We start from the raw sequence: 27322 nt of genomic DNA, 5'->3' as shown, positions 1-27322 counted from the left end.
TCAAAATTAATGGGCTTTTTACAGTGGCCTGCTATGGTTAATAATAACATGTTCAGTCATGAGTGAAATCAAAGCTTCTCTTCACTTTAGCATTTAACATTCCCAACAATATAATATGATGCATTAATCGAAACACAGCTAATAAAACACAATTTTCTTGATGCATCAGTAACTCAAAATTAGCAACCAAAGGGTTAAGTCTGCAGTTCACACTCATGTGAAGCTACAGCCTCCCCCTTTAGTCTCTGTCCTCCTTCTACTCCTGCAAAAACAAAACAAAGCAAGACAAAACATCCACCCTTCTTTTACAGGCTGGGTGAATTGTTTGTGGACATTTACTAATCCTAAAGTCGGTACCGTTTTTGTCTCAGTATCAAGTCAGTTTAAACTTTTAGTCGTCAGTCCATCACAGTCCAGTCACATGCATACATTCACACACATTCATACCAGATATTGCTGATAATGGAGTCTCACACGCAACCTATTCGAGCCTCCATCACCAGCAAGATGACGTCATCATTTTAAAGGAAAAACAGTTCCTTGTTTTTTTGACTGGATTTACTCGCTGCAATCCTTTTAGGCTCAGGACTTCTCATGTGATCAATGTCCCATATAAGTGAATTTCTCCAGAGCCCATTATAATCATGGAGAAAAATACTTTGCAACTGTTTTCAGTAAGAATGTTTTATAGCGCTTTAAAGTTCAATCTCTCAGGCCTGGATTAAAGAGCTGATTTGTTAAATCAGGAACTCACAAAATACCAAAATATCACCACCGGTGGATCACTCCTCTCAGATGTTCTTATTTCAGTGCACTGTAACAAAAGCAAAGACAAACGTAACCAATAAAATACTCATATAATAACAAATACTGGGGCCAATTAGAAACATGTCCAAACATAAAACCATCTTTCTCTCTCTTAGAGAAAGAAAACAATCCAAACCTCACTGATAAAATCAACCTAGTGTTAAGCAAAACCCAAAATCAACCAAAACTTCACCAGAAAGTTTTTCTCCGTCCCGGGACAATATTGTGTAAGCATACAGGTACCGTAACTCCTTTTCGCACTGACAAAAAACATGTTGGACTTATTTGATTCAATAGTGGACACTAGTTACACACAAATGTTTTGCTTTGATAGAAACTTAAACAACTGAGTTAAATCAACACAACCTTTTCATATTCAGTAAACCTGTGCATTTTGAGTTCATATTACACGATTAAGACATGTTCAGATGGAGTAAGTTGAGCTCCTGGAATATTTTAATCCTTCACAATTCTGTCATTTTATTTCAACACTATTCAATAACTTTTATCCAAATTCTACTTGGTCCCTTAAATACTACATGTTGTCTTCATATTGCCTACGGTTCAACAAAGTCTAAATTCTGGTTACCATAAAAATTCAATGGGTCTACAACAACTACCATCCTCCTATCTTTATCCTGATTGCAGGAGGGCTGGGGAATAACCCTGAAGTGATAGGTTACGAGGCAGGGTGCACCCCGAACAGGTCACCAGTCTGTCACATAGAAACAAACCATTTACACTTACATTCACGGATAATTTAGAATCATCAATTAACGTTGCTCTAACAGCTGCATGACTTTTCACTGTGGCAGGAAACCAGAATACCCAGAGAGAAACCACTGCAAACTAGCCAGACTGTGGACTTGCACCCAGGACCTTGTTACTGTGGAGCAACAGCACTCACCAGCATGCCAACAATGTAGAAAATACAGGGAAGCTATGATTTCCTGTTGAATTTTGTACAGATCTTTAAAGCCTGAGGCAATTGTGTTAAATACACGTGGGATGCTTACGTAAATCCAAGGGCTGGCCCCCTTTTCTTTTTTTTTTTTCCTTTTATTTCTTTTTTTCTTTTTTTCTTTTTCAGTGTGTTCCTCCTTCAATTAAATCTCAATCACAAAAATGTGGCGCTCCGAAATAAGGCTCACACCGTTAATTCATCATTTTCACTCTGTACCACTGCTCCTTATCAGGCTGTGTGAAGCACAGTAAACAATTCAGTCGAGGCCTTGAGCCATAAACAGACATCACTCACAGACATTGTTTTCATAACCAAACTGCTTTCGACCCTGTCCCCTAAATCTACACAAATGCCCTCTGGGTGACATGAAATGCATTTAACCAATTAACAATCAATGGCTTCTTGTTGTTGTAACAGATTCTGTATTTGAACGTTTGTGTGCAGCATTTTGCGTATCAGCATAGCATTTGTTAGTAAAGCATTCTTCATTGCATCAGCGTGTGTGTATCACTCTTCATTGCACAAACATGTGTATGTGTGTGTGTGTGTGTGTATCATTTCTCAGTCAATCAACGAGTGCATATGTGTTCATATGTGTGTTTCTCTTGCTTCTGAGTCAGTGTATGTAGATGTGTGTGTTTGTGTGTGTTTGTGTTCATCACTTTCCTGTTCTGATGTTCTGGGTAAACCAGGGCCTGAAGCCCGTGCCCTGGGGTCCTGCTCTCCTCCTTTTCAGTTCGTTTGGGTCCATTGGTGCTGCTGCCCAAACTTCTCTCCATACTGGTTCTGGCCCCAATTGAGGCAGTCCTTTTCTCCAGTGTCCTGCATCTTCTCCTTGTCCAGCTCCTCCTGAACTTGACCCTTTTTGCTTCTGTAGGTCCTTCAGGGTTTGCTCCTGCTGTTGGAGCTTCTCGTCAGATTTGGCAACCTCCTGCTCCAGCAAGCTCCGGCCTGATTTCAAGTCCTGTATCTGGGACTCCAAGCCTGACTGATGGGTTCGATTAGCAGCCAGCTCCTCCTGAGCCATGCTCAGTTTCTGCTCTGATGTCTCGAGTTCTCACTGAGGGCAGAAACCTCAGAGTCTTTTCCGTACACGTCAGATTGAAGTTTATTGATGTTTTCCTTGCTTTGTTCCACGGCCTTCTGCAGCTCTGCTGTTCGGCTCTTCTCAGAGGTCAGCTCCTGGCTGAGCCCCGACACCTGTGCCTTTAGCTTATCTTCTTCTGCTGCTTTTGTCCAATCTGAGGTGCCTTCTGACCTCAGTTACTCCTCGTGTCTCTGGCACGCCCTTTTTGCTGCCCGATCATCCGTGTTGGTCCATCACTGTCCTGCACAGTTTTAATGCAGAGTTGTTAAGGTCAGCATTCTTTTGCTTGGCCTCACTTTTCATCCAGGCTTAATAGGCGTCTTGTCACAGCTCTGTCAGCTGAAGCTGTCTGGAAATCTCCCCCGTATAGTGAAACGGGCCTTGGATTTAACGTTCTCCGTCTCCGCTGCATGAGATCTTTTTCCTGCAGGACTGTTGACATTCTCAGGCTGTTGTTGTGGGTCCAGCTGCTGTAGCATTTGGTCAGGGTCACATCAAAGATGGTAGAGGGGAGAGAAAAGATGGTAGAGGGGAGAGCAGGAGTCCAGGTCAGCCTCGGCTTTCCGGGCCGACAAAGCAGCCTGTAATCAAGCATAAAGAGAAAAAACAAAAACAAAACAAAAACAGACGAACAGGAAAATGATGTTGTTTTGGCTGTGTTATTCAGAGAGGGCCCAGGCCCTGTGTCAGCCTTCTCCCCCCCTTTTTTTGTTTTTTCTCACTATATAATCAACTCATACCCCACCAAGTTGACAGGACAACACAGGTACACGTTAAAATTCTTAAGATCATGTTTAATAACTCAAAAAAGGAATTTTCTTTCATTCAGTAATCACTTGTATTAATCAATCAGAAGAAAACATGTCACAATTTGACTCTTTTAACCACTAAATTTGTTGTTTCATCACTGGTTTATCATACCAGTGTCTGTCTTTTTGAAGTCAAGTTGTTGTCCTGCAACCCAGAGAGTTTATTTGTTAGTAGTGGATAAACTTTATCATTTAACATCAGGTGTATGTTAAGTTTCGCTGCTTTAACCTTGCTGGAAAATCTTCACGTGTTCATGAATGTAAGCTGTTTCTTCATTGCGTGTGTGTGCGTTTGTGGGTGGGTTATTTTAACTTTTTCTCCAACAAGGCATTTCTCTAATTGTGTATGTTTTTAATTTTGTTTCCCAAACTTTGATTTCCCACCTTAAATAACAGCATTCCATGTCTTCAGCCAGGAATTAGAGCTTGCTTGTGAGATTCAGGGACACATGGTACCAAAAACAATTCAGTGAAAAACTTGCCTGAAAATTTCCAGTGATGGTAGCCGATAACTGGAGGAGAAGATGTCCTTTAAGCTTCTTTTTCAGGTGGGGACAAAGTGAGAGGTCAAGCTGTAAAATTTTGAGCCAGAGCTTGGCCTGTGTGTCGTCCCAATTCTGTTAATCTATCCTTTTGCTGCTGTACTCAGGTCTCCAGGTTGAGAGAAATCCACCTGTATTAAGAGACTAAAACATTCATTTACTATTTTTCTTACAACATCCATTTGGTTCATCTGCCTAGATTTTACTCTCTCTCTTGGTGCATAGTTCACACAGTCAGGCAGTTGCCTTTTATGGGCATGCAAATTTCCGGTCACTTACCCCCAGCAGCTGCAAAGCCGTCTCTCCTATATCAAAACTCAGCCAAACATCAAACATTCACCGTAGTCATTCAAAACTTTATTTATAATATTATAATCAGCAAAATCAGCGTTTTAATTACAGGCATGTATCATTGTTTGCAAATCATACTTATAAAACTCAATAACACGCTAAACAGGAAGTCCTCTGTGGGCTTCACAGCAGCCACCTCATTTGCATGTTCACACAAAATAGCTCGCAGCGCTGCAGCGCGCTGTCGTCACACGCAGCCTCGTTTCACACTCAACTTTCTATTATATTACAAAGACGTCTTATATTTACACTCACTCTCAGGCCTGAAAGTTTTAGCGCCTACACAATTTTGACAAATTTAAGTTAACGGTCCAACCGAAAAAGTCCAACGTTTTTGTAATCAATTAACCAGTATCTGTCCAACAGTTTCTGGCCTCATCTCTAAAGTCCATAACTCAATTTAAAAGTGTCCAACACCCAAGGTCCAACCTTTGCTGCCCAAAAAAGCGCAGATACCGTTCCAAACGGTAAGGAGACTCTAACTCCTAGCTTATTCCAGGATGCCCTGTACCCCACAGTCAAGCCAAACTGAACTAACCCTGTTCGCCGACAGGTCAAGGTCGCGTGTCCGCGGCCAGGAGGGAGCGTAACCTCCGGGCTATGCGCTTCTTAACAGTCCAACTGTCGTTCTTAAAAAATTTATAATGATTTGAAACAACAGTCAACACACTAAGACAAGAGTATGACTGAGGCCGGTCCAACCATGACCAATGGGGACTTTAACCCACTAAATGACCAATTCCCTATCCAACTAAATTCTATCAGCAGTCCAACTGCTATTTATTATCACTCAGCAGTCCAACTGCTATTTATTATCACTCAGCAGTCCAACTGCTATTTATTACCATTATTCCAGCTTCAATTCTCATGAGATTTTTTCATCAAAATCAAAACAGACACTCACCGGCAACTTTTACTGAATAGACATTTAATTTTATCGTCCAATTCAGCACACTTCGGATAAAATCAACAGGCCTGTGCCTACCTCTTTTAAAAAGGCGCCTGTCCACTCAGTTCGATTGCCGGATAATGTCTGCCTGTCTGACCACCTCGGACCGTCCAAGCCTCCAAAACTTCCATCCCAATACCACAGGACGAGCCCCCAAAACTGTTACGGATTCAAATATTGGGGATGGATACAAGAGGAAAACCCAAAATAACAACACTGGTCCGGCCGGGTCAAGTCAAACGATGATTTAATGAACACACGCGTGGGAGATGGACACCATACAGCAGACAGCATCAGATCTCAAAATGGTGGAGCCTTGATCAAACTCTTATAGCCTCTAGTGGCCCCCACCTAATCATAAAAGCCTAAACATTCACATTCTTTCTCACACAGCGCCTAAGCTACGACCTTGGCTCCCTGTTTATCTGCTCCTGGTGAGATGGGGCAGTATGCTCTGTTCTCTTCTAACCAGACAAATAAGGCGATGACTTTCTGCAAACAGTATTTCTTATAACTCAGCAGTATAATGCATCATAAAACAATATCATACATTCACAATAAATCAGCAGTCTAATGTAATGCAAATCAGTTTACCAAATGTAATAGTTATCACCTTCTTCTAATTCAGGAGCATAATGCAAACTAAAACTATATAATAATTCACAATCTTTAATTAGGGGTCTAACATGGCATAAAATAATATTATAATCCGACACTGTCTAGATTTTTGAGATGAGGTCCTTACTCGTAATGGTAGCATGACCGAGCGGTCTAAGGTGCTGGATTAAGGTTCCAGTCTCTTTGGAGGCGTGGGTTCGAATCCCACTGCTGCCATAGTGTTCTAGCGACAAACTTTTGTTTTGTCCATGCCTTACCAATAAATTGTAAGGGCTACAGTGGAAATCAAATCTGTTATAGAATGTCTGTCAAGTCCAAACATGCAGGAAATTCATCAAGAGCAATTCTTCCAAACCACATTAGTCAGGTGCTGTAAAGTCATTTACAACTTGCATGTTTTTTGTGTCTTTTTGTTCATGGTCTCATCACTGACTGGTTAGTGGACTTTCCCGCATGCCACTCAAGTGTGCTTCAATTCCAGTCCACTCCCTTGTAATGTGCTTTTGAGCAGAACCTGCAACCGCTGGAGAATTGATGAAGGTGCTGCTATGTTGGTCTCACCAAGGCTGCAGAGTGACAAGAGTATGCTTGATGTCATGACAGTGGAGCAGTCCCATATGGTCTAGCGGTTAGGATTCCTGGTTTTCACCCAGGCGGCCCGGGTTCAACTCCCGGTATGGGAGTTGAACCCGGGTATCAGGTATTATCTTGTTAATAATTTCACCTCCTCACTACGTACGACTCTGGATACTGTAGCTCCAGTGAAAACTAAGGTCTCTAATCAGAAGTACCTGACCCCGTGGTATAATTCTCAAACACGTACCCTAAAGCAGATGACTCGTTATCTGGAGAGGAAATTTAGAGGATCATCATTTAGCCTGGAGAAATAGTTTGTTGCTTTATAAGAAAGCCCTCCGCAAAGCCAGAACAGCTTACTACTCATCACTGATTGAAGAAAATAAGAACAACCCCAGGTTTCTCTTCAGCACTGTAGCCAGGCTGACAAAAAGTCAGAGCTCTGTTGAGCCAACCATCCCTTTAACGTTAACTAGTGATGACTTCATGAACTTCTTCACAAATAAAATTTTTATCATTAGAGAAAAAATTACCAATAATCATCCCACAGATCTAATATTATCTACAGCTACTCTTAGTTTCATTGATGTTAAGTTAGACTCTTTTTTTCCAATTGATCTTTCTGAGTTAACTTCAATAATTACTTCCTCCAAACCATCAACGTGTCTTTTAGACCCCATTCCTACAAAACTGCTCAAAGAAGTCCTGCCATTGATTAATTCTTCGATCTTATATATGATCAACCTATCTCTAATAATCGGCTATGTACCACAGGCCTTCAAGGTGGCTGCAGTTAAACCTTTACTCAAAAAGCCATCTCTTGACCCAGCAGTCTTAGCTAATTATAGGCCAATCTCCAACCTTCCTTTCATATCAAAAATCCTTGAAAGAGTAGTTGTCAAACAGCTAACAGATCATCTGCAGAGGAATGGTTTATTTGAAGAGTTTCAGTCAGGTTTCAGAGTTCATCACAGCACAGAAACAGCTTTAGTGAAGGTTACAAATGATCTTCTTATGGCCTCTGACAGTGGACTCATCTCTGTGCTTGTCCTTCTTGACCTTAGTGCAGCATTCGATACTGTTGACCATAATATTCTATTAGAGCGATTAGAGCATGCTGTAGGTATTACAGGTATTGCACTGCAGTGGTTTGTATCATATCTATCTAATAGACTCCAATTTGTGCATGTAAATGGAGAGTCCTCTTCACACACTGAGGTTAATTATGGAGTTCCACAGGGTTCAGTGCTAGGACCAATTCTGTTTACATTATACATGCTTCCCCTAGGCAGCATCATTAGAAGACATAGCATACATTTTCACTGCTATGCAGATGACACCCAGCTCTATCTGTCCATGAAGCCAGATAACACACACCAATTAGTTAAACTGCAGGAATGTCTTAAAGACATAAAGACTTGGATGGCTGCTAACTTTCTGCTTCTTAACTCAGATAAAACTGAGGTCATTGTACTCGGCGCTGAAAAGCTTAGAAATATGGTATCTAACCAGATTCTTACTCTGGATGGCATTACCTTGGCCTCCAGTAACACTGTGAGGAACCTTGGAGTCATTTTTGACCAGGATATGTCCTTCAACGCACATATTAAACAAATATGTAAGACTGCGTTCTTCCATTTGCGCAACATCTCTAAAATTAGAAATATCCTGTCTCAGAGTGACGCTGAAAAAGTAGTTCATGCATTTATTACTTCCAGGCTAGACTACTGCAATTCATTATTATCAGGATGTCCAAAAAACTCACTGAAAAGCCTTCAGCTAATCCAAAATGCTGCAGCAAGAGTACTGACAGGGACTAGAAAGAGAGAGCATATTTCTCCTGTTTTGGCTTCCCTTCATTGGCTTCCTGTTAAATCCAGAATTGAATTCAAAATCCTGCTCCTCACATACAAGGTCTTAAATAATCAGGCCCCATCTTATCTTAATGACCTTGTAGTACCATATCACCCTATTAGAGCACTTCGCTCTCGCTCTGCAGGCCTACTTGTTGTTCCTAGAGTATTTAAAAGTAGAATGGGAGGGAGAGCCTTCAGTTTTCAGGCCCCTCTTCTGTGGAACCAGCTTCCAGTTTGGATTCGGGAGACAGACACTATCTCTACTTTTAAGATTAGGCTTAAAACTTTCCTTTTTGCTAAAGCATATAGTTAGGGCTGGACCAGGTGACCATGAATCCTCCCTTAGTTATGCTGCAATAGATGTAGGCTGCCGGGGAATTCCCATGATGCATTGAGTTTTTCCTTTCCAGTCACCTTTCTCACTCACTATGTATTAACAGACCTCTCTGTATTGAATCGTATCTGTTATTAATCTCTGTCTCTCTTCCACAGCATGTCTTTATCCTGTCTTCCTTCTCTCACCCCAACCGGTCGCAGCAGATGGCCGCCCCTCCCTGAGCCTGGTTCTGCCGGAGGTTTCTTCCTGTTAAAAGGGAGTTTTTCCTTCCCACTGTCGCCAAAGTGCTTGCTCATAGGGGGTCATATGATTGTTGGGCTTTTCTCTGTATCTATGAAGCGCCTTGAGGCGACTTTTGTTGTGATTTGGCGCTATATAAATAAAATTGAATTGAATTGAATTGAATGTGCCCACAAGCCAATGTGTTCTTTGTGTTAATCCCACGATGGATTAAATGGGGCAAAGTTGTTGGCTGAAGGCAAACATCAGGTAAGGCAACAAACCTCTGGCTAAGCACATGGCATAAAACAGGTAAACGTTCAGATCAGGACTATACAGTTTTCAGTGATGAGCATGTACACAAGCAGGCCTGCTAGTTTGAGCGGGGAGTCAAGGTGGTTGTTTATGTGAAAATCAAATGAGCATCTTTGAAACAAGGGATGGTGCATTAAAGGTATGTCTTTTGCTATCTTACAATGCTGTGATTGCAACCGTTCCTTGACTCTCTGTGAATGGTGATCCTGCCTGTTGATCAGTGGTTATGACAAGTTGCATATCGACAATGATGAAACTGAGCCAAGAGCCCATTGTTAATCAGGGTTGATGAACAGGTTTTAACCAGGACAGGCAGATGTTTTTGTGTCCAAAAAGTATTAAACATGTTTTTCTACAACAGTAAGAGGATCACTGAATGTTCTGGGCTTCTATTTTGGGATGATCTGATATCCTCGTGTTGGTGTTGTTCCCAGATCATCATGAAAATGTTGTTCCAGGTTCAACATTGCAAGTGACCAATCACATTATTGTGACGTTATTCTTTTGCGCACCAACCCATTCGTGCATTTATGAAATTCCAATGTTGCAAGGACAGTATCAATTCTGCTTAGCATTTATTAAAGGGTTAGGGTTAGGGTCCGTTGATCGGCGGACAAAGGCGGTTTCTCGCAGCTTAAGTAGTTTTTTGTTTTACGCCGTTTTTTTCCCGAAGTTGCAAAAGTATGACATCACAACATTCTTATTGGTCACTTGCAATGTTGATCCTGGAACAACCTTTAGTATGATGATCTGGGAACAACACCAACACGAGGATATCAGATCGTACTCTATTTTGTGCTGCACTTTTTCAAGTTTTACTGTCTGATTTTAGCGACGAGGTCCTCACTCGCAATGGTAGCATGACCGAGCGGTCTAAGGTGCTGGATTTAGGCTCCAGTCTCTTCGGGGACGTGGGTTCGAATCCCACTGCTGCCATAGTCTTCAGGTTCTTTTCGTGTTTCCTCCATCCCCTACCAATAAATTGTAAGGGCTGCAGTGGAAATCAAATCTGTTACAGAATGTCTGTCAAGTACAATCAAGCAGGAATCTCATCAAGAGCAATTCTTCCAAACCAGGCTGATGTTAAGTGTTGTGGAAGTTTTCCATTCAATAAAGCCTGCAGACAAGCGGTGAGTGGTAGCTAACATTCTTTAATAATAACAAGAACAGAAACCAAGCTTGGTGAAGGAATGCATCATCGCGGGGCAGACGATGGGCAGAGTCCCTAACTGAGTCTAGCATGACCTTCAGTTACATACCTCTTACAGGAACTGAAGGCAGTACACAGCTGTTTTCACACCTTTGGTACCCCCCACCCCCAAAAGAAAGTTTCACACTCCCTTGCCACCTCTTACAGTGGAGAAGGAGACAAAAGACTCCTCCTCCCACTCTGGGTCCTTTGTGTGTGAATGCTTCCCTCAAACTTCCTGAGATACCATCTGTTACCAGTATGAGTGTGAGAGACATGCTAAAATCCAGTGGCACCAAGGTATTATACAATAAAATAATGTGATTAATACATGAATAAAAGAAATTCTTTTGCAAAAGTCATTTACCATGTGCAGATGTTTCATATATTTTTATTCACAGTGTCAACACTGACTGTGTGCTACTCAAGTGTGCTTCAAGTCCACCGCATTGTAAGGTGTTAGATTGTGTGGTCTAACGGTGTGTTCACACCGAACGCGATGGACGCGAATAGAGCGTCAGGTTTACATGTAAAGTCAATGGAAAAGCGCGATGACGCGCGATTGCGGGTCCCGCGAAAATTCGGAAGCAGATTTGCGTCGCCAAAACGCCAAAACGCGTGAAACGCGCGTCAGTGTAGCGCGTCTGGCGCGTTTGACTCGCGAATAAAACCACGCGCGTGAGTTTTTGTGTTGCATTTTGTGCATACGCGCGTTTCGCGTCTACCGCTCGAGTTGGAAAAATCTGAACTCCAGCGTCAAATCGCGCCGCGACAACCAATCAGGGGCCTGGTGACGTGGCTCTGACCTAGGTCAAAGGGGCAGGTCCAGCCAAAGCCCGAATTCATTCTTCATTCAGTATGGAGGAAAAGCTAATCAGTGCCGTGGCTAATCACCCGGAGCTGTACGATGCTAGCTACTACTTTTACCGAGACAGGAATAAAAAGGACCTAGCTTGGAGACACATAAGTGAGGAGATCGGGCAACCTGGTAAGTTCATTCCTTCTTTTTAATTTTCAGACTGACCCGATGAACCCGCGCAAAAGCTAGCAAGCCCGCCTACTGTCCCGCTATTTTCCCACTGATGTACAAATACCTTTCCGCTAACAAGATAATGCGTTTATTCAGAGGACATCTGCAGGAGAAAGTGGAAGAGCCTCAGGGACACATATAATAAGGAGAAGAAGGCAGAGAAGGAGAAGAGGAGTGGGTCTGCAGCAGGATCGGGGAGAAAATGGAAGTTCTTCGCGGTCATGGGGTTTCTGGACCCCTTCCTCACCCCGCGGGAGACTAGCGGTAATATGGTGCGGACCGTGGAGAACTTCTCCCCCGAGGACCAGGGACAGCCCGGAGAGGCAGCAGGGGAGTGTCAGTCAGAAGGTATGTTTACATTGAGTTAATGTAGGCAGTTAATTTATGCATGTTGTCATACAGGAACATATTTTGTTTATTAATAAACAGTATTCAGTAGTCCCGCTGTTCATCCGTCACTGCCTGCCTTTTCGCTGATTTTTTTTATTGCACCGTACAGCTTTCAACAATGCGCATTGCATTCTGCAGCCCAAATGACAAATCTCCTCCATGTCGTGTCTCCTGCGCTTGCCAAACTTATCATGTTTGGTTTTGATAACCATCATGTCCAATAGAAAAAAACAGCACAAAAACACTCATAACTATGACCCTCATTCGGAAATACACACCTGCACCGGGAGCAAAAAAGGCGCACAAAAGTGGCGCCGCAGACGGAGAAAAAGCGCGGCATAATACTTTTACGTTTTAAAATCGACAAAGGTTTTCACTTTGAGAATCAACTTGTGAGAACTGTGACTACTGTTCATGTGCTGCAATAAATGAGACCACTGTATATAATAATAAGTATATAAGTATATAATAATATAATATTCTCTATGACTATTGTCTTCAACCTGTTAACATCTAATATTGTCTTGATAGAGTCAAGTAATCATGCAGCAGAGTCCTCAGCTGTCTCTTCTCCTGGCTCTCCAGTCCCTGGTCCCTCAGCTCCTGCTGCTGCACCCACAGGTATGAACATCAAGCACTGACAGCTTTTTACTTGCTTGAATTCCCTTGTGATCACCTTTACTAAATATCTACAACCAATCTGTTTATATCATGTTTTTTTTTTTAATTTTGAAAATGAAAATCTAGTAGCAGCCTTCTCATTACTTTGTGTTGTTTTGTGCTGTGTTTTACAGGCCCACAGAGGAGGACAGCTCGAAGGCGGGCGAGGGACGGGTCCCAGGACGGTCCATCGGCGGTGGAGCTGGCCATCCTGGAGTCCCTAAAGAGGCCACGCCCGTCTCCAACTGAACATTTCCTCCTCGGCCTTGTTCCTGCTCTGGAGAGCATGCCGCCTCAGACACGAGAATTCGTGAAATTTCAAATTTATAAATTAGTTTTTGAAAACAGCACAGCTGTGTTAAATTTGGAAACATTGGACCCTAATGATCAGTAGTTTTCTGATGAGGCAGCAGCTCTCCAGGGCAGAAACAATGTTCTTATTTTTCTCCTCCTTCTCCCTGAGGCTCTTCCACTCCAAGCTGGGTCCTTTTCATTCCTGTCTCTCTGTAAATAGTTACATTTCATATATTTATGATAAATGTTTTTGTTAATGAATTTATATTTTTTCAAATAAACATTTATAATGACAAAATGTCTCTGTTCTACTACACAGCAAATATTGGCACCCGACTTGACACAAGTAGAATTTATTTCATATTATACTAATGACAAAACATACTAATACAGTGGGATGCAAAAGTTTGGGCAACATTGTGAAAAGTAATTATTTTCTTGTACAAATCACTGGTTGTCACAATAAAAATAGTCAGTTAAATATATCATATAGGAGACACACACAGTGATATTTGAGAAGTGAAATGCAGTTTACAGAAAGTGTGCAATAAGTGTTTAAATCAAGCAGGTGCATAAATTGGCGACACAAAAAAAGAGAAATGAAATAAATATTTAGTGTATATGAATGTGTGTGTCTCCTATATGATATATTTAACTGACATTTTTCATTGTAACAGCGATTCATACAGGAAAATAATGACTATTAATAAGGTTGCCCAAACTTTTGCACCACACTGTATATAGGAACATAGTGAAGACAAGTTACTTAAGAGAGTAAAAAGAGGTTAGTTTATTTTGGAGTAGAGCTCCATTTATTAAGAAAAAATTAAAAGGACAGGAACACTCTTTAGAGGTTTGTGGGTGGCTCTTAAAAGAGCCGTTGTGGGGAAGTCACTCGGACTTCAAACAGGCTACTCCTTTGGTTGCCAAGACACAGCTCCCTCCGCCGAGAAGTGAGCCATGAATTTCTCCCTCACCAGGACAGCCTCTCTGGAGGAGTTGTTTGCTGGCAAGGAACCTGGACAAAATTGTTTAAAATGAGTATTATGTGTACTGCAGTTACAAAATACATTATTGAAATTCCAAAATTACAAATTGCAAAACATAAATCTTACATAAAACCTTTTGTAATTATAAGGATAATTACATGATATATATTAGATATAATCTAAAACAGTCTGCGGTGATTATATACAAATATTCAACTATCCCAGAATTAAACCAGGTCTAAATAAAAAGGAGTGAGTATCACTACAAAGGTTAACTCAGTGGTCCTAATGCTACAGTTTGATATCAGCAAACACCGAGCGCATACATTGATATGACACCACAGCCATGCTATCATTCAAACACTGATAACAGCATAAATCGAATTAAATCGGGACTTGATGAGACCTTCTGAGTATCACTAGAAATATTATAAACAGTCGTCTCCGTACCACAGTTTGCTATCAGTAAACACCGAGAGCATTCACTGTTAGCATAGCACATCCATGTTAGCAGTGTATAAATGGATGGTTTAGCATGTATTAGCACAGGTATCAATAAAGGACTACCGTATTAAATACTTTTACTAACCTCAGGCAGATGGACAGGCGCTCTGCAGGTGGGATTGAGCGCCTGTAATTGGTGTCTAGGCGGGCGATTCTGGGACCGACCCGGGGAAGCAGGTCCTCAAACTGGCCGAGTGAAAGACGGTGATGTCGCTGGAATCGGCCGTCATCCAGGCGCAGCTCCTGGAGCAAATGGTGAAACTCACCAAACTGCTCATGCCTCTGGAGGACCTGATGGACCCAGGTAGGGCGAGGGCGTCTTTTACGCCGCTGCTCTGCTCTCCACAGTACATAGAGAAGGGAGACTCTCTCTTCAAGCGCTAACTCGACAGCTGCCATCTTGCAAAGATACCGGTCTGGCACAACTTCCTCCCACATCCCTCCCACATTTCCGGTTCACGCGCGTCAAAATATCATATTTTGAAGCGCGATGGATTTTTCTTGGACACGCGTTGAGGCGCGAATGTGCACGCGTCAAATTAGGGGCGTTTGGGGCGTTTTTGTTCGCGTCCATCGCGTTCGGTGTGAACACACCGTAAGGATCTGGGTTAAGACTCCGGGCTCCTCACACATGTGGGTTGAAATCCTATTGCTGCAATAAGAGTTTAACCAGGGCAGGCAGATGCTATTGTATCCAAAAACATTCAGGCAAGTATTAAACATGTTTTTCTACAACAGCAAGAGCATCACTGAATGTTCTGGGGTTCTATTTTGTGCTGCACTTTTTCAAGTTTTACTGTCTAGATTTTTGAGATGAGGTGCTTCCTCGTAATGGTAGCATGACCGAGCGGTCTAAGGTGCTGGATTAAGGCTCCAGTCTCTTCGGAGGCGTGGGTTCGAATCCCACTGCTGCCATAGTGTTCTAGCGAGAAACTTTTGTTTCGTCCATGCCTTACCAATAAATTGTAAGGGCTACAGTGGAAATCAAATCTGTTATAGAACGTCTGTCAAGTCCAAACATGCAGGAAACTCATCAGCAGCAATTCTTCCAAACGACATTAGTCAGCTCCTCTAAAGTCATTTACAACTTGCATGTTTTTCGTGTCTTTTTGTTCATGGTCTCATCACTGACTGGTTAGTGGACTTTCCCGCATGCCACTCAAGTGTGCTTCAAGTCCAGTCCACTCCCTTGTAATGTGCTTTTGAGCAGAACCTGCAACCGCTGGAGAATTGATTAAGGTGCTGCTATGTTGGTCTCACCAAGGCTGCAGAGTGACAAGAGTATCCTTGATTTTCATGACAGTGGAGCAGTCCCATATGGTCTAGCGGTTAGCATTCCTGGTTTTCACCCAGGTGGCCCGGGATCAACTCCCGGTATGGCAACATGTCTTTAATCTGCCCGCAAGCCAATGTGTTTTTGTGCTAATCCCACGATGGATTAAATGGGGCAAAGTTGTTGGCTGAAGGCAAACATCAGGTAAGGCAACAAACCTCTGGCTGAGCACATGGCATAAAACAGGTAACGGTTCAGATCAGGGCTATACAGTTTTCAGTGATGAGCATGTACACAAGCAGGCCTGCTAGTTTGAGCGGGGAGTCAAGGTGGCTGTTTATGTGAAAATCAAATGAGCATCTTTGTAACAAGGGAGGGTGCATTAACCAATAATTCACAACACAAAATAAAACCATTTTACATAAAAAAGGTGCTCTTTTTTGCTAATAACATATCAAATTTGTAAAATAAAAAATATGATGACCTCAAATTACAGAAACAAAGCAGGGCTCTGGCATTTGTAGTTGGTGAGGGCCACTTCAGGACAAATGGTAAAAGGCTCCCATATACACACTTGTGGAAAGAAGATTGGAGGATGTTATAGAAGTAAAGGGCGAGCTGACATTATATTAAACCCTATGGATTAAGAATGGGATGCCACTAGTGATGTGCCAAGGTTTCAGAGTGTGTGTCGAGAAATCCAGAAATTTCATGTCTGCGTGCCTTATGTTTCCTGTTTTATTTTGAAGAGGTCTGGTATCATGTTCAGTGTGTTTAGTTTCACTTCCCCTGTGGCTCATTATGTGCCTTCTAATCAACTGTTTCCCCATGTGTTTCCACTTCCCCCGATCATTTCCTGTGTGTTTCCATTCATTCGTCGCCCGTCTGTTTTCCTGCCTTGTGTCCATGTCATGTTTCCAGGGTTTTGAATTCATGTCAGGTCTTCATGTCAGGTTTCTATGTTCTTGTTTCTTTTCCATGATTTTTTATGTTTAGCCTCAGTTCACCCGGTTTAGGTTTAGTTTTGCCAGCCTTAATAAACGGCTCGTTTTCTGTCACGTTTTGTCTCTCTGCACTTGGGTCCACCGCCTCACTCCACACAGTCAGCATCTCAGCCAAACTGTGACAGGAGAGTGTCTGATGAAATTAAAAATAACTATCATAAACACTTTAATAATGACATGTACACAAAGGTATGCCGTTTAGGATTGATATATCTCATTATTACATATTAGTCTGTAAATGGCCTGTTAAATATCCACAAAATGGTAAATGGACTGATTCTTATATAGCGCTTTTCTACTCTCCCGGAGTGCTCAAAGCACTCTATACAACATGCCTCATTCACCCACTCTCACAAGCACTTTATCTATACATAGTGCTTTCTAAGTACATTCACACTCCGATGGATGCATCGGAGAGCAAGTTGGGGATAGTATCTTGCCCAAGGATACTTGACATCCAGAACCAGGAATCGAACCACCAACCTTCCAATCAGTAGGGGACGTGCTCTACCTCCTGAGCTACAGCCAGTCCTAATGTTTGCATGTGAAACAGCAGGTCACTCTATGACACATGCTGCATGTTATTGTTCAGTGAGGTTTTACACTGTAATCATACAGATACATTCATCCACGTACAATTATTTGATATTCTGAAAACCACCTTATTTTGTTTTTTTGTTTTGTTTTGTTTTGAACAAACAAGTCTTTATAAAATCCTCAGCAGTGTTTTACTTCTGCTAAAGCAACAAGAAGAAGAAGAAAGTGACAACAAAGTAACAAAAGCAGTTTTGTGTCAGGAAGGTTTATTGACTTTGAATTTCTATGGAAGAATTCCAAATATAATCCCACAGTTTAAAACACATTCAAAATTGCATCAAATGTGTATGTATTTAAGCTTTTAGTATTTTCCCGTCTTTACAAATATTTTAAATGTAACAGGTGTTAATAAAACTTTAAAAAAGGCGCTGCTTTTGGTGAGATGTAAGCTGTAGTACACACGAATGATGAACAGAGAACTGCAAACACACAAGATAAAACCTCTGAGACACTTAAATAAACTTTGATTTGACACGCTGAGCAGAGGGCGAGTGACATCATTCACATTTCAACAGGGCGACTCATGTTTCAGTTACATTTCTGCTGTTGAAAATCACACGTTACACCGAATTCAGCTTCGAACCATTAACTTTAAACAAAACGGACCCACACAGGAGACACGGATGCTTTTTGTAATGTTGTAAAGCTGTTGGCTTTGTGCTGCTGGAGCTTTCTACGATCTATAGATCATCCGTAGTCTAAGCCAGCTATTCTAGGCTTTCCAACCATTTCCACACTCAAACCCACTTCATCATTACAAACAGTTCATGAGGTTTAACTAGTGCATATATCAGGTAACAAAAGGGTTCCTAGTGGCACATGTTGAGACATTAAAAATGGAAAGCAGAGCAAAACTTCCACTCAAGCCAAACTTTAATGTAAATTCTGAATCTTCTCAGATTCAGTGTGCATGTGCACTTACTGCTGACCTAAAACCACATCATTCATTCTGATAGCAGGTGACAGAGGAGAGAAAACTGCCTTGGCCCAACATTTGGAAGTTTGCGGTGGTCACTGCATCACACACTTCTCTTTCTGTTGTTTAGCATACTTCCTCCTGCGCTGCTCCAGGCCACGCTCCAGACGCTCATCCTCCTCCACGGCTCTGAGGACCAGAGGAGAGATGGTTACAAGCTGCCTGCACATGTTTTTGTGTCGGGAAAACTGTGGATGTCCATTTTTCTTTAAAAGTGTCTTTCAGTTATGAGTGAGGTGACGGCAGCTCAAGAGGAAGAGCGGGTCATCTTCTAACTGAAAGATTGTTCTTGTATGAACGTATATGAATGGCTGACACCTCAGGTCATTTACCATTTACAAACAGAAGGTGAGGCCAGTTAAACAGGAGTAAATTCCTCATCAGAAACTAGTAAATCTGTTCAAAAACTACTGATGTTATCACCGTCTTATTGCTGAGTCAAGAGGTTCAATAAAAAATGCAAAAAAGATGGAAGTAGTGTTTGAAAGCTGAATATGAAACCATGATTTGCTCACAGGCTCGTTGTGATGTTTCATAAAGGCTGCTAATGAAATTCACTTTTTAGTTGAATCTGAAAGTGTAGGAATAGTTTATCATGTGTGTATCGTGTGTCTCACCCTCTCTCCTTGGCATCTATACTGTGGACCAGTTCATCCCTCTGGTTCACCAGTGACACCAGCTCCTGGAGCAGCAGCTGCTCTCTGTGTTTATGGGCCTGAGTCTTCTGCCACTCTGCAGCACACAGACACAGAGGTGGGACAGAGAACAGTTTGGGGAGGAAACGAGCTGTAACGAGCTGCTTTTTACTTTTTTTCTGTATAGACGAAGTCTGCAACAGAGACCTTGTCACGGCGGGGTGAGGAAAGAGGTAGACCCAGATGCAGACATGGTGGAGACAAAACGTAGTTTCAAAAATAACGCGAGCCTTTATTGGCTGATTGCAGAAGAAAAAACAAGGAACTAGGGAAACTAAGGAGGCTATGAACACTGTGTTAACAAAAAGGCTGTGACACTCAGTGAAAAACTATGACAAACTGTGAACACTGAGTAAACTAGAAAACACAGAGAAACAATGGAGTAAACCTATGAAAACTGTGGTGAGGTTAACAGACGATCTGACACTGACTGAGTGGAACACACAGACTAAATACACATAAGGAATGATCAAAGGAAGTAGAATCACATGGGGAAAACAGCTGACAACAATTAACATAATGACAGGACACGTGAAACTAAACATAACACAAAACTCTTTCAAAATAAAACAGGAAACATAAGGAAATCCAGACATGACTTGAACTTGACAAACAAAGAAAACTTGGACATGAAACATGGCAGAATGTAACTAGATAAACCGAAATGAAACTAGACTAAAAAGAATAACAAACAAGAACTCAGAATACTGGGTCACATGACCCAGGGCCAAGACAGACCTGGTATGTGGAACTTACTGTTACAAAGTAGGTTCCACATATCAGGATATCAAGTGGCAACGTTCATAAAAAGTCAAGTCAAAAAGGAAATCTGACGTCTAGTTTCACGGTGAATTTAGTGGCTGTCAGCTGTGCTTGATAAGACGAGTCCTGCCAAATTAAAGGCTGACGCTCTGTGCAGGGACGTCACTCCACAGGTAATATTTCTAGTGACACAGACACTGAGTGACTCCTGGCTTGGTGTGGAGTGAGAGGTTGAGTGATTAGAGGGTTGTGGCCACTCTGCTGTTGTCGACTCTGCAGCTCGGTTTTGAAAACACGTGACGAGTACTGAACTCACTGAATGCTTCTTCTTTTTTACCAACTGAATTTTCTTGTTGTGCAAATTCTATTTAATTTGTCTCTATTTGTCGAGAAAGTGATGGTGCTAGTGTCAAAGGTCACAAGAAGCTGTTTGAAGTGAAAGATCTTTTGTTTGCACAGCCAAAGTTACTGATGAAATTCATGTTAATGAGTTTGATGTGATTTAAAATGAAAACTATGCTTTTGTGTCACGGTTTTGTTGAGGTGGGCAGTGAAACATTTCCTCCTGCCATGTGAGGATTGAAAGAAACAGTTTACTGACAGGCTAAGTCGGTGGTTAAGCCTTTATGTAGTTATACTGTATGTAGTTACATATAGTTACATGTACGCAGAGCACCAAATAGCAGCTGATCTCTCAGTAGGGTGTTGCTTTTAAACAGAGGGTGTCAGTTCCCATTTCTTAGCTCTGCTGACACATCTCAGTAGCTAATACGTGTGAATACGTTTGAAGTCATAGAAAAAAGCACTGTATGAATTTGTGCATGTGAATGGGTGAAGGTAGCATGTAGTAAAAAGCACTTTGAGTACTCAGAGTAGAAACGTGCTATAAGAGTATCACTCAATTTACCAAATACACCAATACGACCACCTGCCTAATAATGACGTTCCCGTCGAGACGTGGACTCCGCTGGAGCCCTGCAGCAGCGTTGGCAACTTAGCGAGTCGCTAAGTTGCCAACGCTATATTTAGCGAGTTTTCAACCCCCCTTAGCGACTTCTTTTCTAAAAAGCGACTAGCGACAAATCTGGCGACTTTTTCTGGTATTATTGGAGACTTATTTATGACGACTTTTTGACGTGAAGCGCGTATCGCTTTTACTCTCAACAAGCAGCGCTGCTGCCGTGGGCACCTCGCCCGTGCCAAAGCGCTCACGGGCGGAGGATAGTCCTCCCCCGGCTGCTATCAGGGCAGAAGACGTTCACACCTATGCGTCCCAACTGCAAATGAATCGCGCATGAGCGAAGCCGCTGCTCCCGCACTGACTGTAACGCAGTCAATTCTTCTTTTACTGTTATGCTGTTTTGTGGATCAGGTTTAAAACTACTTATAAACACACACACACAAAGTAACTCCACCAGAGTGCCAATTTCGGGTCACTTTTGTCGGTCCAAGCCCGGATAAAGGAGCTGGGTTGGAATTGTGACATTACAAAAAACAATAATTGCTAAAATAAATTTAATTCGTAGTTCTAAATAAACTCTAAATGCATTTAAGACGTTTTTTACTCACTTTATGTCTCTTCCACGATGTTATTTCTCTCTCCAACAACGTAGGTTACAATTATATTAGCATGACCAATTATGCAAATTAGGCGATGACGTCATTTAGCGACTTCTAGCGACTTTTAGGACAACCAATACCGATTTTCCTTACTGAGGAGTTGGCAACACTGCCCTGCAGATGTCCTGTGGTGTCTGCCACCAAGATGTTAGCAACAGATCCTTAAAGTCCTGCTGGGCCTCTGTGGATCTGACTCATTTACTTTCTAATATTTTACACACCAACAGGAGTCATGATGAAGAGATAATCACCTCACCTATCAGTGGTCATAATGTTATGTCTGATTGGTGAACATGAAGCAAGTCAGCAACATTTTTACGAGTAGAGAATGTAAAGAATCACTTAAAGTAGTGATAAAAAAGTAAAATACTAAAATAAAATAACCACATCATTTCAATATTCATCTACTTTTTTAATATGAGGCAGTTGCTACAGGAAAAAAAGCTGCATAGATTCAGGACCGCTGTCCCCAAGCAGTCCAGCTTGAGATATACAGTACTGTGCAAAAGTCTTGAACCACCCCTTACGCCTTTATGACTGTCCTGTCATGTCAAAGTGGTCTCTGGGTTTTTCTTTGGACACTGGCTGCTTTTTCACTTATGTTCAGTTCTGTGCTTGGACCTGACCATTTTCACGGGACTCTTCATTGTAAGGTAAAAACAGACCTACAAAAATATATTCCTCATATACAATATATCTTAAAGTCACGTCCTTTAGAAAAAGGAAAGATTCCCTTCTGATGACCCATCAACTGGTTACCAAAGCCTGAGAAACCATCCAAGCCTGCAGACTGGGATTGAACTGAAACTTTTTCAAGTTTTACTGTCTAGAATTTTGAGATGAGGTCCTTACTTGTAATGGTAGCATGACCGAGCGGTCTAAGGTGTTGGATTTAGGCTCCAGTCTCTACGGAGGCGTGGATTCGAATCCCACTGCTGCCATAGTGTTCTAACGACAAAGTTTTGTTTCTTCCATGCCTTACCAATAAATTGTAAGGGCTGCAGTGGAAATCAAATCTGTTATAGAACGTCTCTCAAGTCCAAACATGCAGGAAAGTCATCAAGAGCAATTCTTTCAAACCACATTAGTCAGGTCCTCTAAAGTCATTTACAACTTGCATGTTTTTCGTGTCTTTTGTTCATGGTCTCATCACTGACTGGTTAGTGGACTTTCCCGCATGCCACTCAAGTGTGCTTCAAGTCCGGTCCACTCCCTTGTAATGTGCTTTTGAGCAGAACCTGCAACCGCTGGAGAATTGATTAAGGTGCTGCTATGTTGGTCTCACCAGGGCTGCAGAGTGACAAGAGTATCCTTGATTTCATGACAGTGGAGCAGTCCCATATGGTCTAGCGGTTAGGATTCCTGGTTTTCACCCAGGCGGCCTGGGTTCAACTCCCGGTATGGGAACATGTCTTTACACCTGCCAATGTGTTCTTTGTGTTAATCCCACGATGGATTAAATGGGCCAAAGTTGTTGGCTGAAGGCAAACATCAGGTAAGGCAACAAACCTCTGGCTAAGCACATGGCATGAAACAGGTAACTGTTCAGATCAGGACTATACAGTTTTCAGTGATGAGGATGTACACAAGCAGGCCTGCTAGTTTGAGCGGGGAGTCAAGGTGGTTGTTTATGTGAAAATCAAATGAGCATCTTTGAAACAAGGGAGGTTGCATTAAAGGTGCATCTTTTGCTATCTTACAATGCTGTGATTGCAACCGTTCCTTGACTCTCTGTGAATGGTGATCCTGCCTGTTGATCAGTGGTTATGACAAGTTGCATATCGACAATGATGAAACTGAGCCAAGAGCCCATTGTTAATCAGGGTTGATGAACAGGTTTTGACCAGGACAGGCAGATGTTTTTGTGTCCAAAAAGTATTAAACATGTTTTTCTACAACAGTAAGAGCATCACTGAATGTTCTGGGCTTCTATTTTGTGCTGCACTTTTTCAAGTTTTACTGTCTAGATTTTTGCGATGAGGTCATTACTCGCAATGGTAGCATGACCGAGCGGTCTAAGGTGCTGGATTTAGGCTCCAGTCTCTTCGGGGACGTGGGTTCGAATCCAACTGCTGCCATAGTCTTCAGGTTCTTTTCGTGTTTCTTCCATCCCCTACCAATAAATTGTAAGGGCTGCAGTGGAAATCAAATCTGTTACAGAATGTCTGTCAACTACAATCAAGCAGGAATCTCATCACGAGCAATTCTTCCAAACCAGGGTGATGTTAAGTGTTGTGGAAGTTTTCCATTCAATAAAGCCTGCAGACAAGCGGTGAGTGGTAGCTTACATTCTTTAATAATAACAAGAACAGAAACCAGCTTGGTGAAGGAATGCATCATCGCGGGGCAGACGATGGGCAGAGTCCCTAACCGAGTCTAGCATGGCCTTTAGTTACATACCTCTTACAGGAACTGAAGGCAGTACACAGCTGTTTTCACACCTTTGGTACCCCCCACCCCCAAAGAAAGTTTCACACTCCCTTGCTACTTCTTACAGTGGAGAAGTAGACAAAAGACTCCTCCTCCCACTCTGGGTCCTTTGTGTGTGAATCCTTCCCTCCAACTTCCTGAGATACCATCTGTTACCAGTATGAGTGTGAGAGACATGCTAAAGTCCAGTGGCACCAAGGTATTATACAATAAAATAATGTGATTAATACATGAATAAAAGAAATTCTTTTGTGTTGAGAATAGATTCCTTAATGTACATCAACGTTAAAGAGAATATAGTTGTGATTGCTTGCAACACTATAATATTGTGGTAATGGGTGTAAGGATACAAAATAGAAAATTGGCCTGGGATGGGAACAAAGAACTGAGGTGCAGGGCAGAAGGAAAGTCAACCCCCACCCCCAGGGCATGAAACAAGAGTTACTGAGGGTGAGGGGCAGACAAAGGGCAAACAGACACTACCTTAAAAGGAGGTGGGGGTCAGGGTGTCAGCACCCTTGGCCACTGTACTAGTGTATTTCCATTGTGGGGGTGTTTACTGTAGGGGGAGGAGACCAGAGGTTATAACTGTAACTGTTGTGTGGAGTTCTTTAGATCAGCCTTTAGCATAGGACTGCATAGGAATGCAGTGTGCTGATCTCCAGATGCATCTGTAAGAATAATGGGCAATAAAAGGATTGTGTAAAACATGGAAACATCTCTGCGTGATCTCTACCAGGACCAAAAGAATCGCAGAGACCGGCGTTGTCGCAACAATTTGGTGCCCGTGACCCGGATCTTGGTAGTTGATCTCCATTTGGACCTTGGCTGAAGCGGAATGGACACTGAGGGCATTGCCGGCAAAAAACAAGGTAAGCAGAACCTGTTTAATCAAATCTGCATATTGGAAATTAAGCTAAATTTCACCCAAAAGTGTCCTGAACGCAGAAGTCCGTAAATTTTGATAAGAGATGTGTGTAGAACAGAGCTGGTTTCTCTAAAAGTGTGGGTTGGAGGCCCAGAAAGCAGGACTTTCTAAATTCCATTGTCCTTGGATGTGGCTGCCCCTCCTATGAGTTGACGAATTCATAGGCCCAGACGGCGTTTCTGGAGCTAGGTTTGATGCCTGGTTTGATTTAGGACCCCCTAATTCTACTAAAACGGTTTGAGGCCGAGGGAGTAGATTGGCTAAATATTCCTTCCTAAATTCTACTAAAACGGTTTGAGGCCGAGGGAGAAGATTGGCTAAATATTCCTCCCTAAATTCTACTAAAACGGTTTGAGGCCGAGGGAGCAGATTGGTTAAATATTCCTCCCTAAATTCTACTAAAACGGTTTGAGGCCGAGGGAGAAGATTGGCTAAATATTCCTCCCTAAATTCTACTAAAACGGTTTGAGGCCGAGGGAGCAGATTGGTTAAATATTCCTCCCTAAATTCTACTAAAACGGTTTGAGGCCGAGGGAGAAGATTGGCTAAATATTCCTCCCTAAATTCTACTAAAATGGTTTGAGGCCGAGGGAGAAGATTGGTTAAAATTCCTCCCTAAATTCTACTTTGTTGTGAGTTTGTGTTTTAAGAAATCTTAGGTTTGCAAAGTGTGATTGTGCAGTGAGTAGCATGTGGCTGAATCTGAAGAACAAAAGGTGTGTGTGGGGGGGTGCTCCTTTGAGGACAAAGGAAAGTTGTGTAGGTGTGTGTTTAAACTACCTGATGACCAAAATGGAGGAGGTGTGTGTAAGTGCCCTGGGGGGCAAAATGGAGGTGAGGAGCAAAATAGAGGTGTGTGTGTGTGTGTGTGTGTTCCTTTGAGGGACAAAAGGGGAGACAGAGCGGATTACAGGGGATTATTGACAAAACAATAATAGTAATAATATGGAGAATTTGATCAACAACTAGATGAGAGCAGTTGGGGAGAAAGGAAAAGAGAGGTTGGAGAAGTGGATTAAGAGGTTGATGTGCGGGTGTAAAACAATGGGGTAAAAAAAAAAAAAAGGGTAAAAATGAAAAGAAAAAATACCAAAACAAAAAAAGTGTGGAATTGTGAGAGGGGAACTGTCTCCAACTGAGGGGAGCGGGTGATACTGCAGGTCACCAGCTGCCCTTAGTGGACACAAAAGAAAAACAGAATAGGAGTGTGGTTGATGAAAAAAAAGTAATAATAATATGAAGAGGGTTTTGTTTTTCTCAGTCAAGAACAACTAAAATCTTACTTTCAGGGTTTTTAAGACAGGAGAGAGACACGGCTGGAATTAATTGGACATTACAACACAAGGGGAAGTGAAACTAGAAACACTGAAAGACCTTCAAAATAAAACAGGAAACACACCAACTGAACTCTAACACAGATGCAAATTTAACACAGACTGGGGAGACAGAACATAGGAATGTGGAACAGGAGGGCACAGAGGACACAAAACACTAGGGATAATTAGAAACAACCCAAAATAAACAAAACCACAGAATGTTAATAAACTTAAACATAAACACGGAGTCCACAGACTCCAGACCAGGACAGTGAATGATCAAGTTGTCTCAGTGTGTCACTTGCAGGTGGGGAGATGGACCTTGATCAATTCTCCACAAGCAGCAGTCGGAAGACAATTATAGGTAAAGATCATTAGAAACACCCAGCCCAAGTTTTGGCTGAATTGTTTTGCAGCTTCCCGTCCTCATCCTGAAAAAGCAAGCTCCAAGGAAGCTAATCGCTTCTTGAAGACACGGAGTGCAGTTCCAGAAGCACAGACATGAACATCAACAGTGGACAGCAGGCCAAGAGACAACAGCAGAGTCCTGAGCATAGAGGTCCAGCAGCGCTATGGGCAAACGACATCAGAGAAAGAAAGAGAAGATCCATCATCACGACTGAATGGATGGAGAGATGCAGTTCCAGCAAGCTGCAACTTCACTGTGGGTGAAGGACTTTTGAGGAGACTTTCTGAGTTTGACATTTGCCATGTTTGGAGCAAAATGGCAATGAAAGAGACGGTGGGAGAATACACAGGACAAAGCTGAAGCGAACTGACTGCCATTGGACTGCAAAGTGGGAGAGGAGAACGGAGTGAGAGGAGCAAGTGAGGACACAGGAATGTTGTTTTAGTCTGGGGAATCAAATTGGGTTAAGGAATCCAGGGAGACAAACGACTGCCTTGAAGTGAAGAATAGAAAAAGTGTCCAGACCACCACAAAACGGGGAGGAAGACAAGCACTAAGGTATGCAAGTGCACTGCTGGACAAAACGGAAAGGCAACACCTCACGTGCACACAACATGTACTGGGGGTAGCACAAAATCATACAGGAAGTGCACACATCACAAGAGGGTACCTGTAGAAGGGGTTAACAACACACAGCGTGGTTGCCTATGGTAACTCGCAAGCATTAGGATTTAGCTGTGCCTGACTATGATTGAGATTTTTAATTTTTATTTAGGTGTTTCTGAAACAAAAAGGTGGAGCAAAAGAAGTTTTGTTTCAGAAAAAA

General features: G+C 42.2%; 1 protein-coding gene, 3 long non-coding RNA genes and 7 other non-coding genes across 11 annotated transcripts in view; 9 read left to right on the top strand and 2 right to left on the bottom strand.

Annotated features, from left to right (window-relative positions):
• Nucleotides 1–1593: 1593 nt before the first annotated feature.
• The window catches only part of LOC146523634 (uncharacterized), a 65966-nt gene continuing 40237 nt past the window's right edge, over nucleotides 1594–27322 (top strand). Inside the window, exon 1 of the long non-coding RNA XR_014873073.1 lies at nucleotides 1594–2422. This is a non-coding gene — a long non-coding RNA (uncharacterized LOC146523634). The remainder of the gene's footprint in view (nucleotides 2423–27322) is intronic.
• trnal-aag (transfer RNA leucine (anticodon AAG)) lies at nucleotides 6262–6343 on the top strand. Its single transcript has one exon. It is a non-coding gene; the product is annotated as a tRNA-Leu (tRNA).
• trnae-uuc (transfer RNA glutamic acid (anticodon UUC)) lies at nucleotides 6739–6810 on the top strand. The gene has a single exon. It is a non-coding gene; the product is annotated as a tRNA-Glu (tRNA).
• Nucleotides 10285–10366, top strand: trnal-uag (transfer RNA leucine (anticodon UAG)). The gene has a single exon. It is a non-coding gene; the product is annotated as a tRNA-Leu (tRNA).
• LOC146523653 (uncharacterized) lies at nucleotides 11093–13218 on the top strand. Its single transcript, XM_085155531.1, has 4 exons — nucleotides 11093–11607; nucleotides 11746–11997; nucleotides 12571–12660; nucleotides 12834–13218. The coding sequence occupies exons 1-4, from the start codon at nucleotides 11478–11480 to the stop codon at nucleotides 13091–13093; spliced, it is 732 nt and encodes a 243-aa protein (XP_085011657.1). The 5' UTR covers nucleotides 11093–11477; the 3' UTR covers nucleotides 13094–13218.
• LOC146523652 (uncharacterized) lies at nucleotides 13769–15096 on the bottom strand. The gene is made up of 2 exons (XR_014873464.1): nucleotides 14572–15096; nucleotides 13769–14011 (listed from the first exon to the last, which is right to left on the bottom strand). It is a non-coding gene; the product is annotated as an uncharacterized LOC146523652 (long non-coding RNA).
• Nucleotides 15320–15401, top strand: trnal-aag (transfer RNA leucine (anticodon AAG)). Its single transcript has one exon. It is a non-coding gene; the product is annotated as a tRNA-Leu (tRNA).
• Nucleotides 17547–20184, bottom strand: LOC146523650 (uncharacterized). Its single transcript, XR_014871176.1, has 2 exons — nucleotides 18954–20184; nucleotides 17547–18465 (listed from the first exon to the last, which is right to left on the bottom strand). It is a non-coding gene; the product is annotated as an uncharacterized LOC146523650 (long non-coding RNA).
• trnal-uag (transfer RNA leucine (anticodon UAG)) lies at nucleotides 22273–22354 on the top strand. Its single transcript has one exon. It is a non-coding gene; the product is annotated as a tRNA-Leu (tRNA).
• trnae-uuc (transfer RNA glutamic acid (anticodon UUC)) lies at nucleotides 22749–22820 on the top strand. The gene has a single exon. It is a non-coding gene; the product is annotated as a tRNA-Glu (tRNA).
• Nucleotides 23410–23491, top strand: trnal-uag (transfer RNA leucine (anticodon UAG)). Its single transcript has one exon. It is a non-coding gene; the product is annotated as a tRNA-Leu (tRNA).

Source organism: Neolamprologus multifasciatus, chromosome 3, assembly GCF_963576455.1.
Source record: "Neolamprologus multifasciatus chromosome 3, fNeoMul1.2, whole genome shotgun sequence".
Classification (NCBI taxonomy): Eukaryota; Metazoa; Chordata; class Actinopteri; order Cichliformes; family Cichlidae; genus Neolamprologus; species Neolamprologus multifasciatus.
Note: the sequence above shows the minus strand (reverse complement) of the source record. Positions and strands in the feature narration are given on the sequence as shown.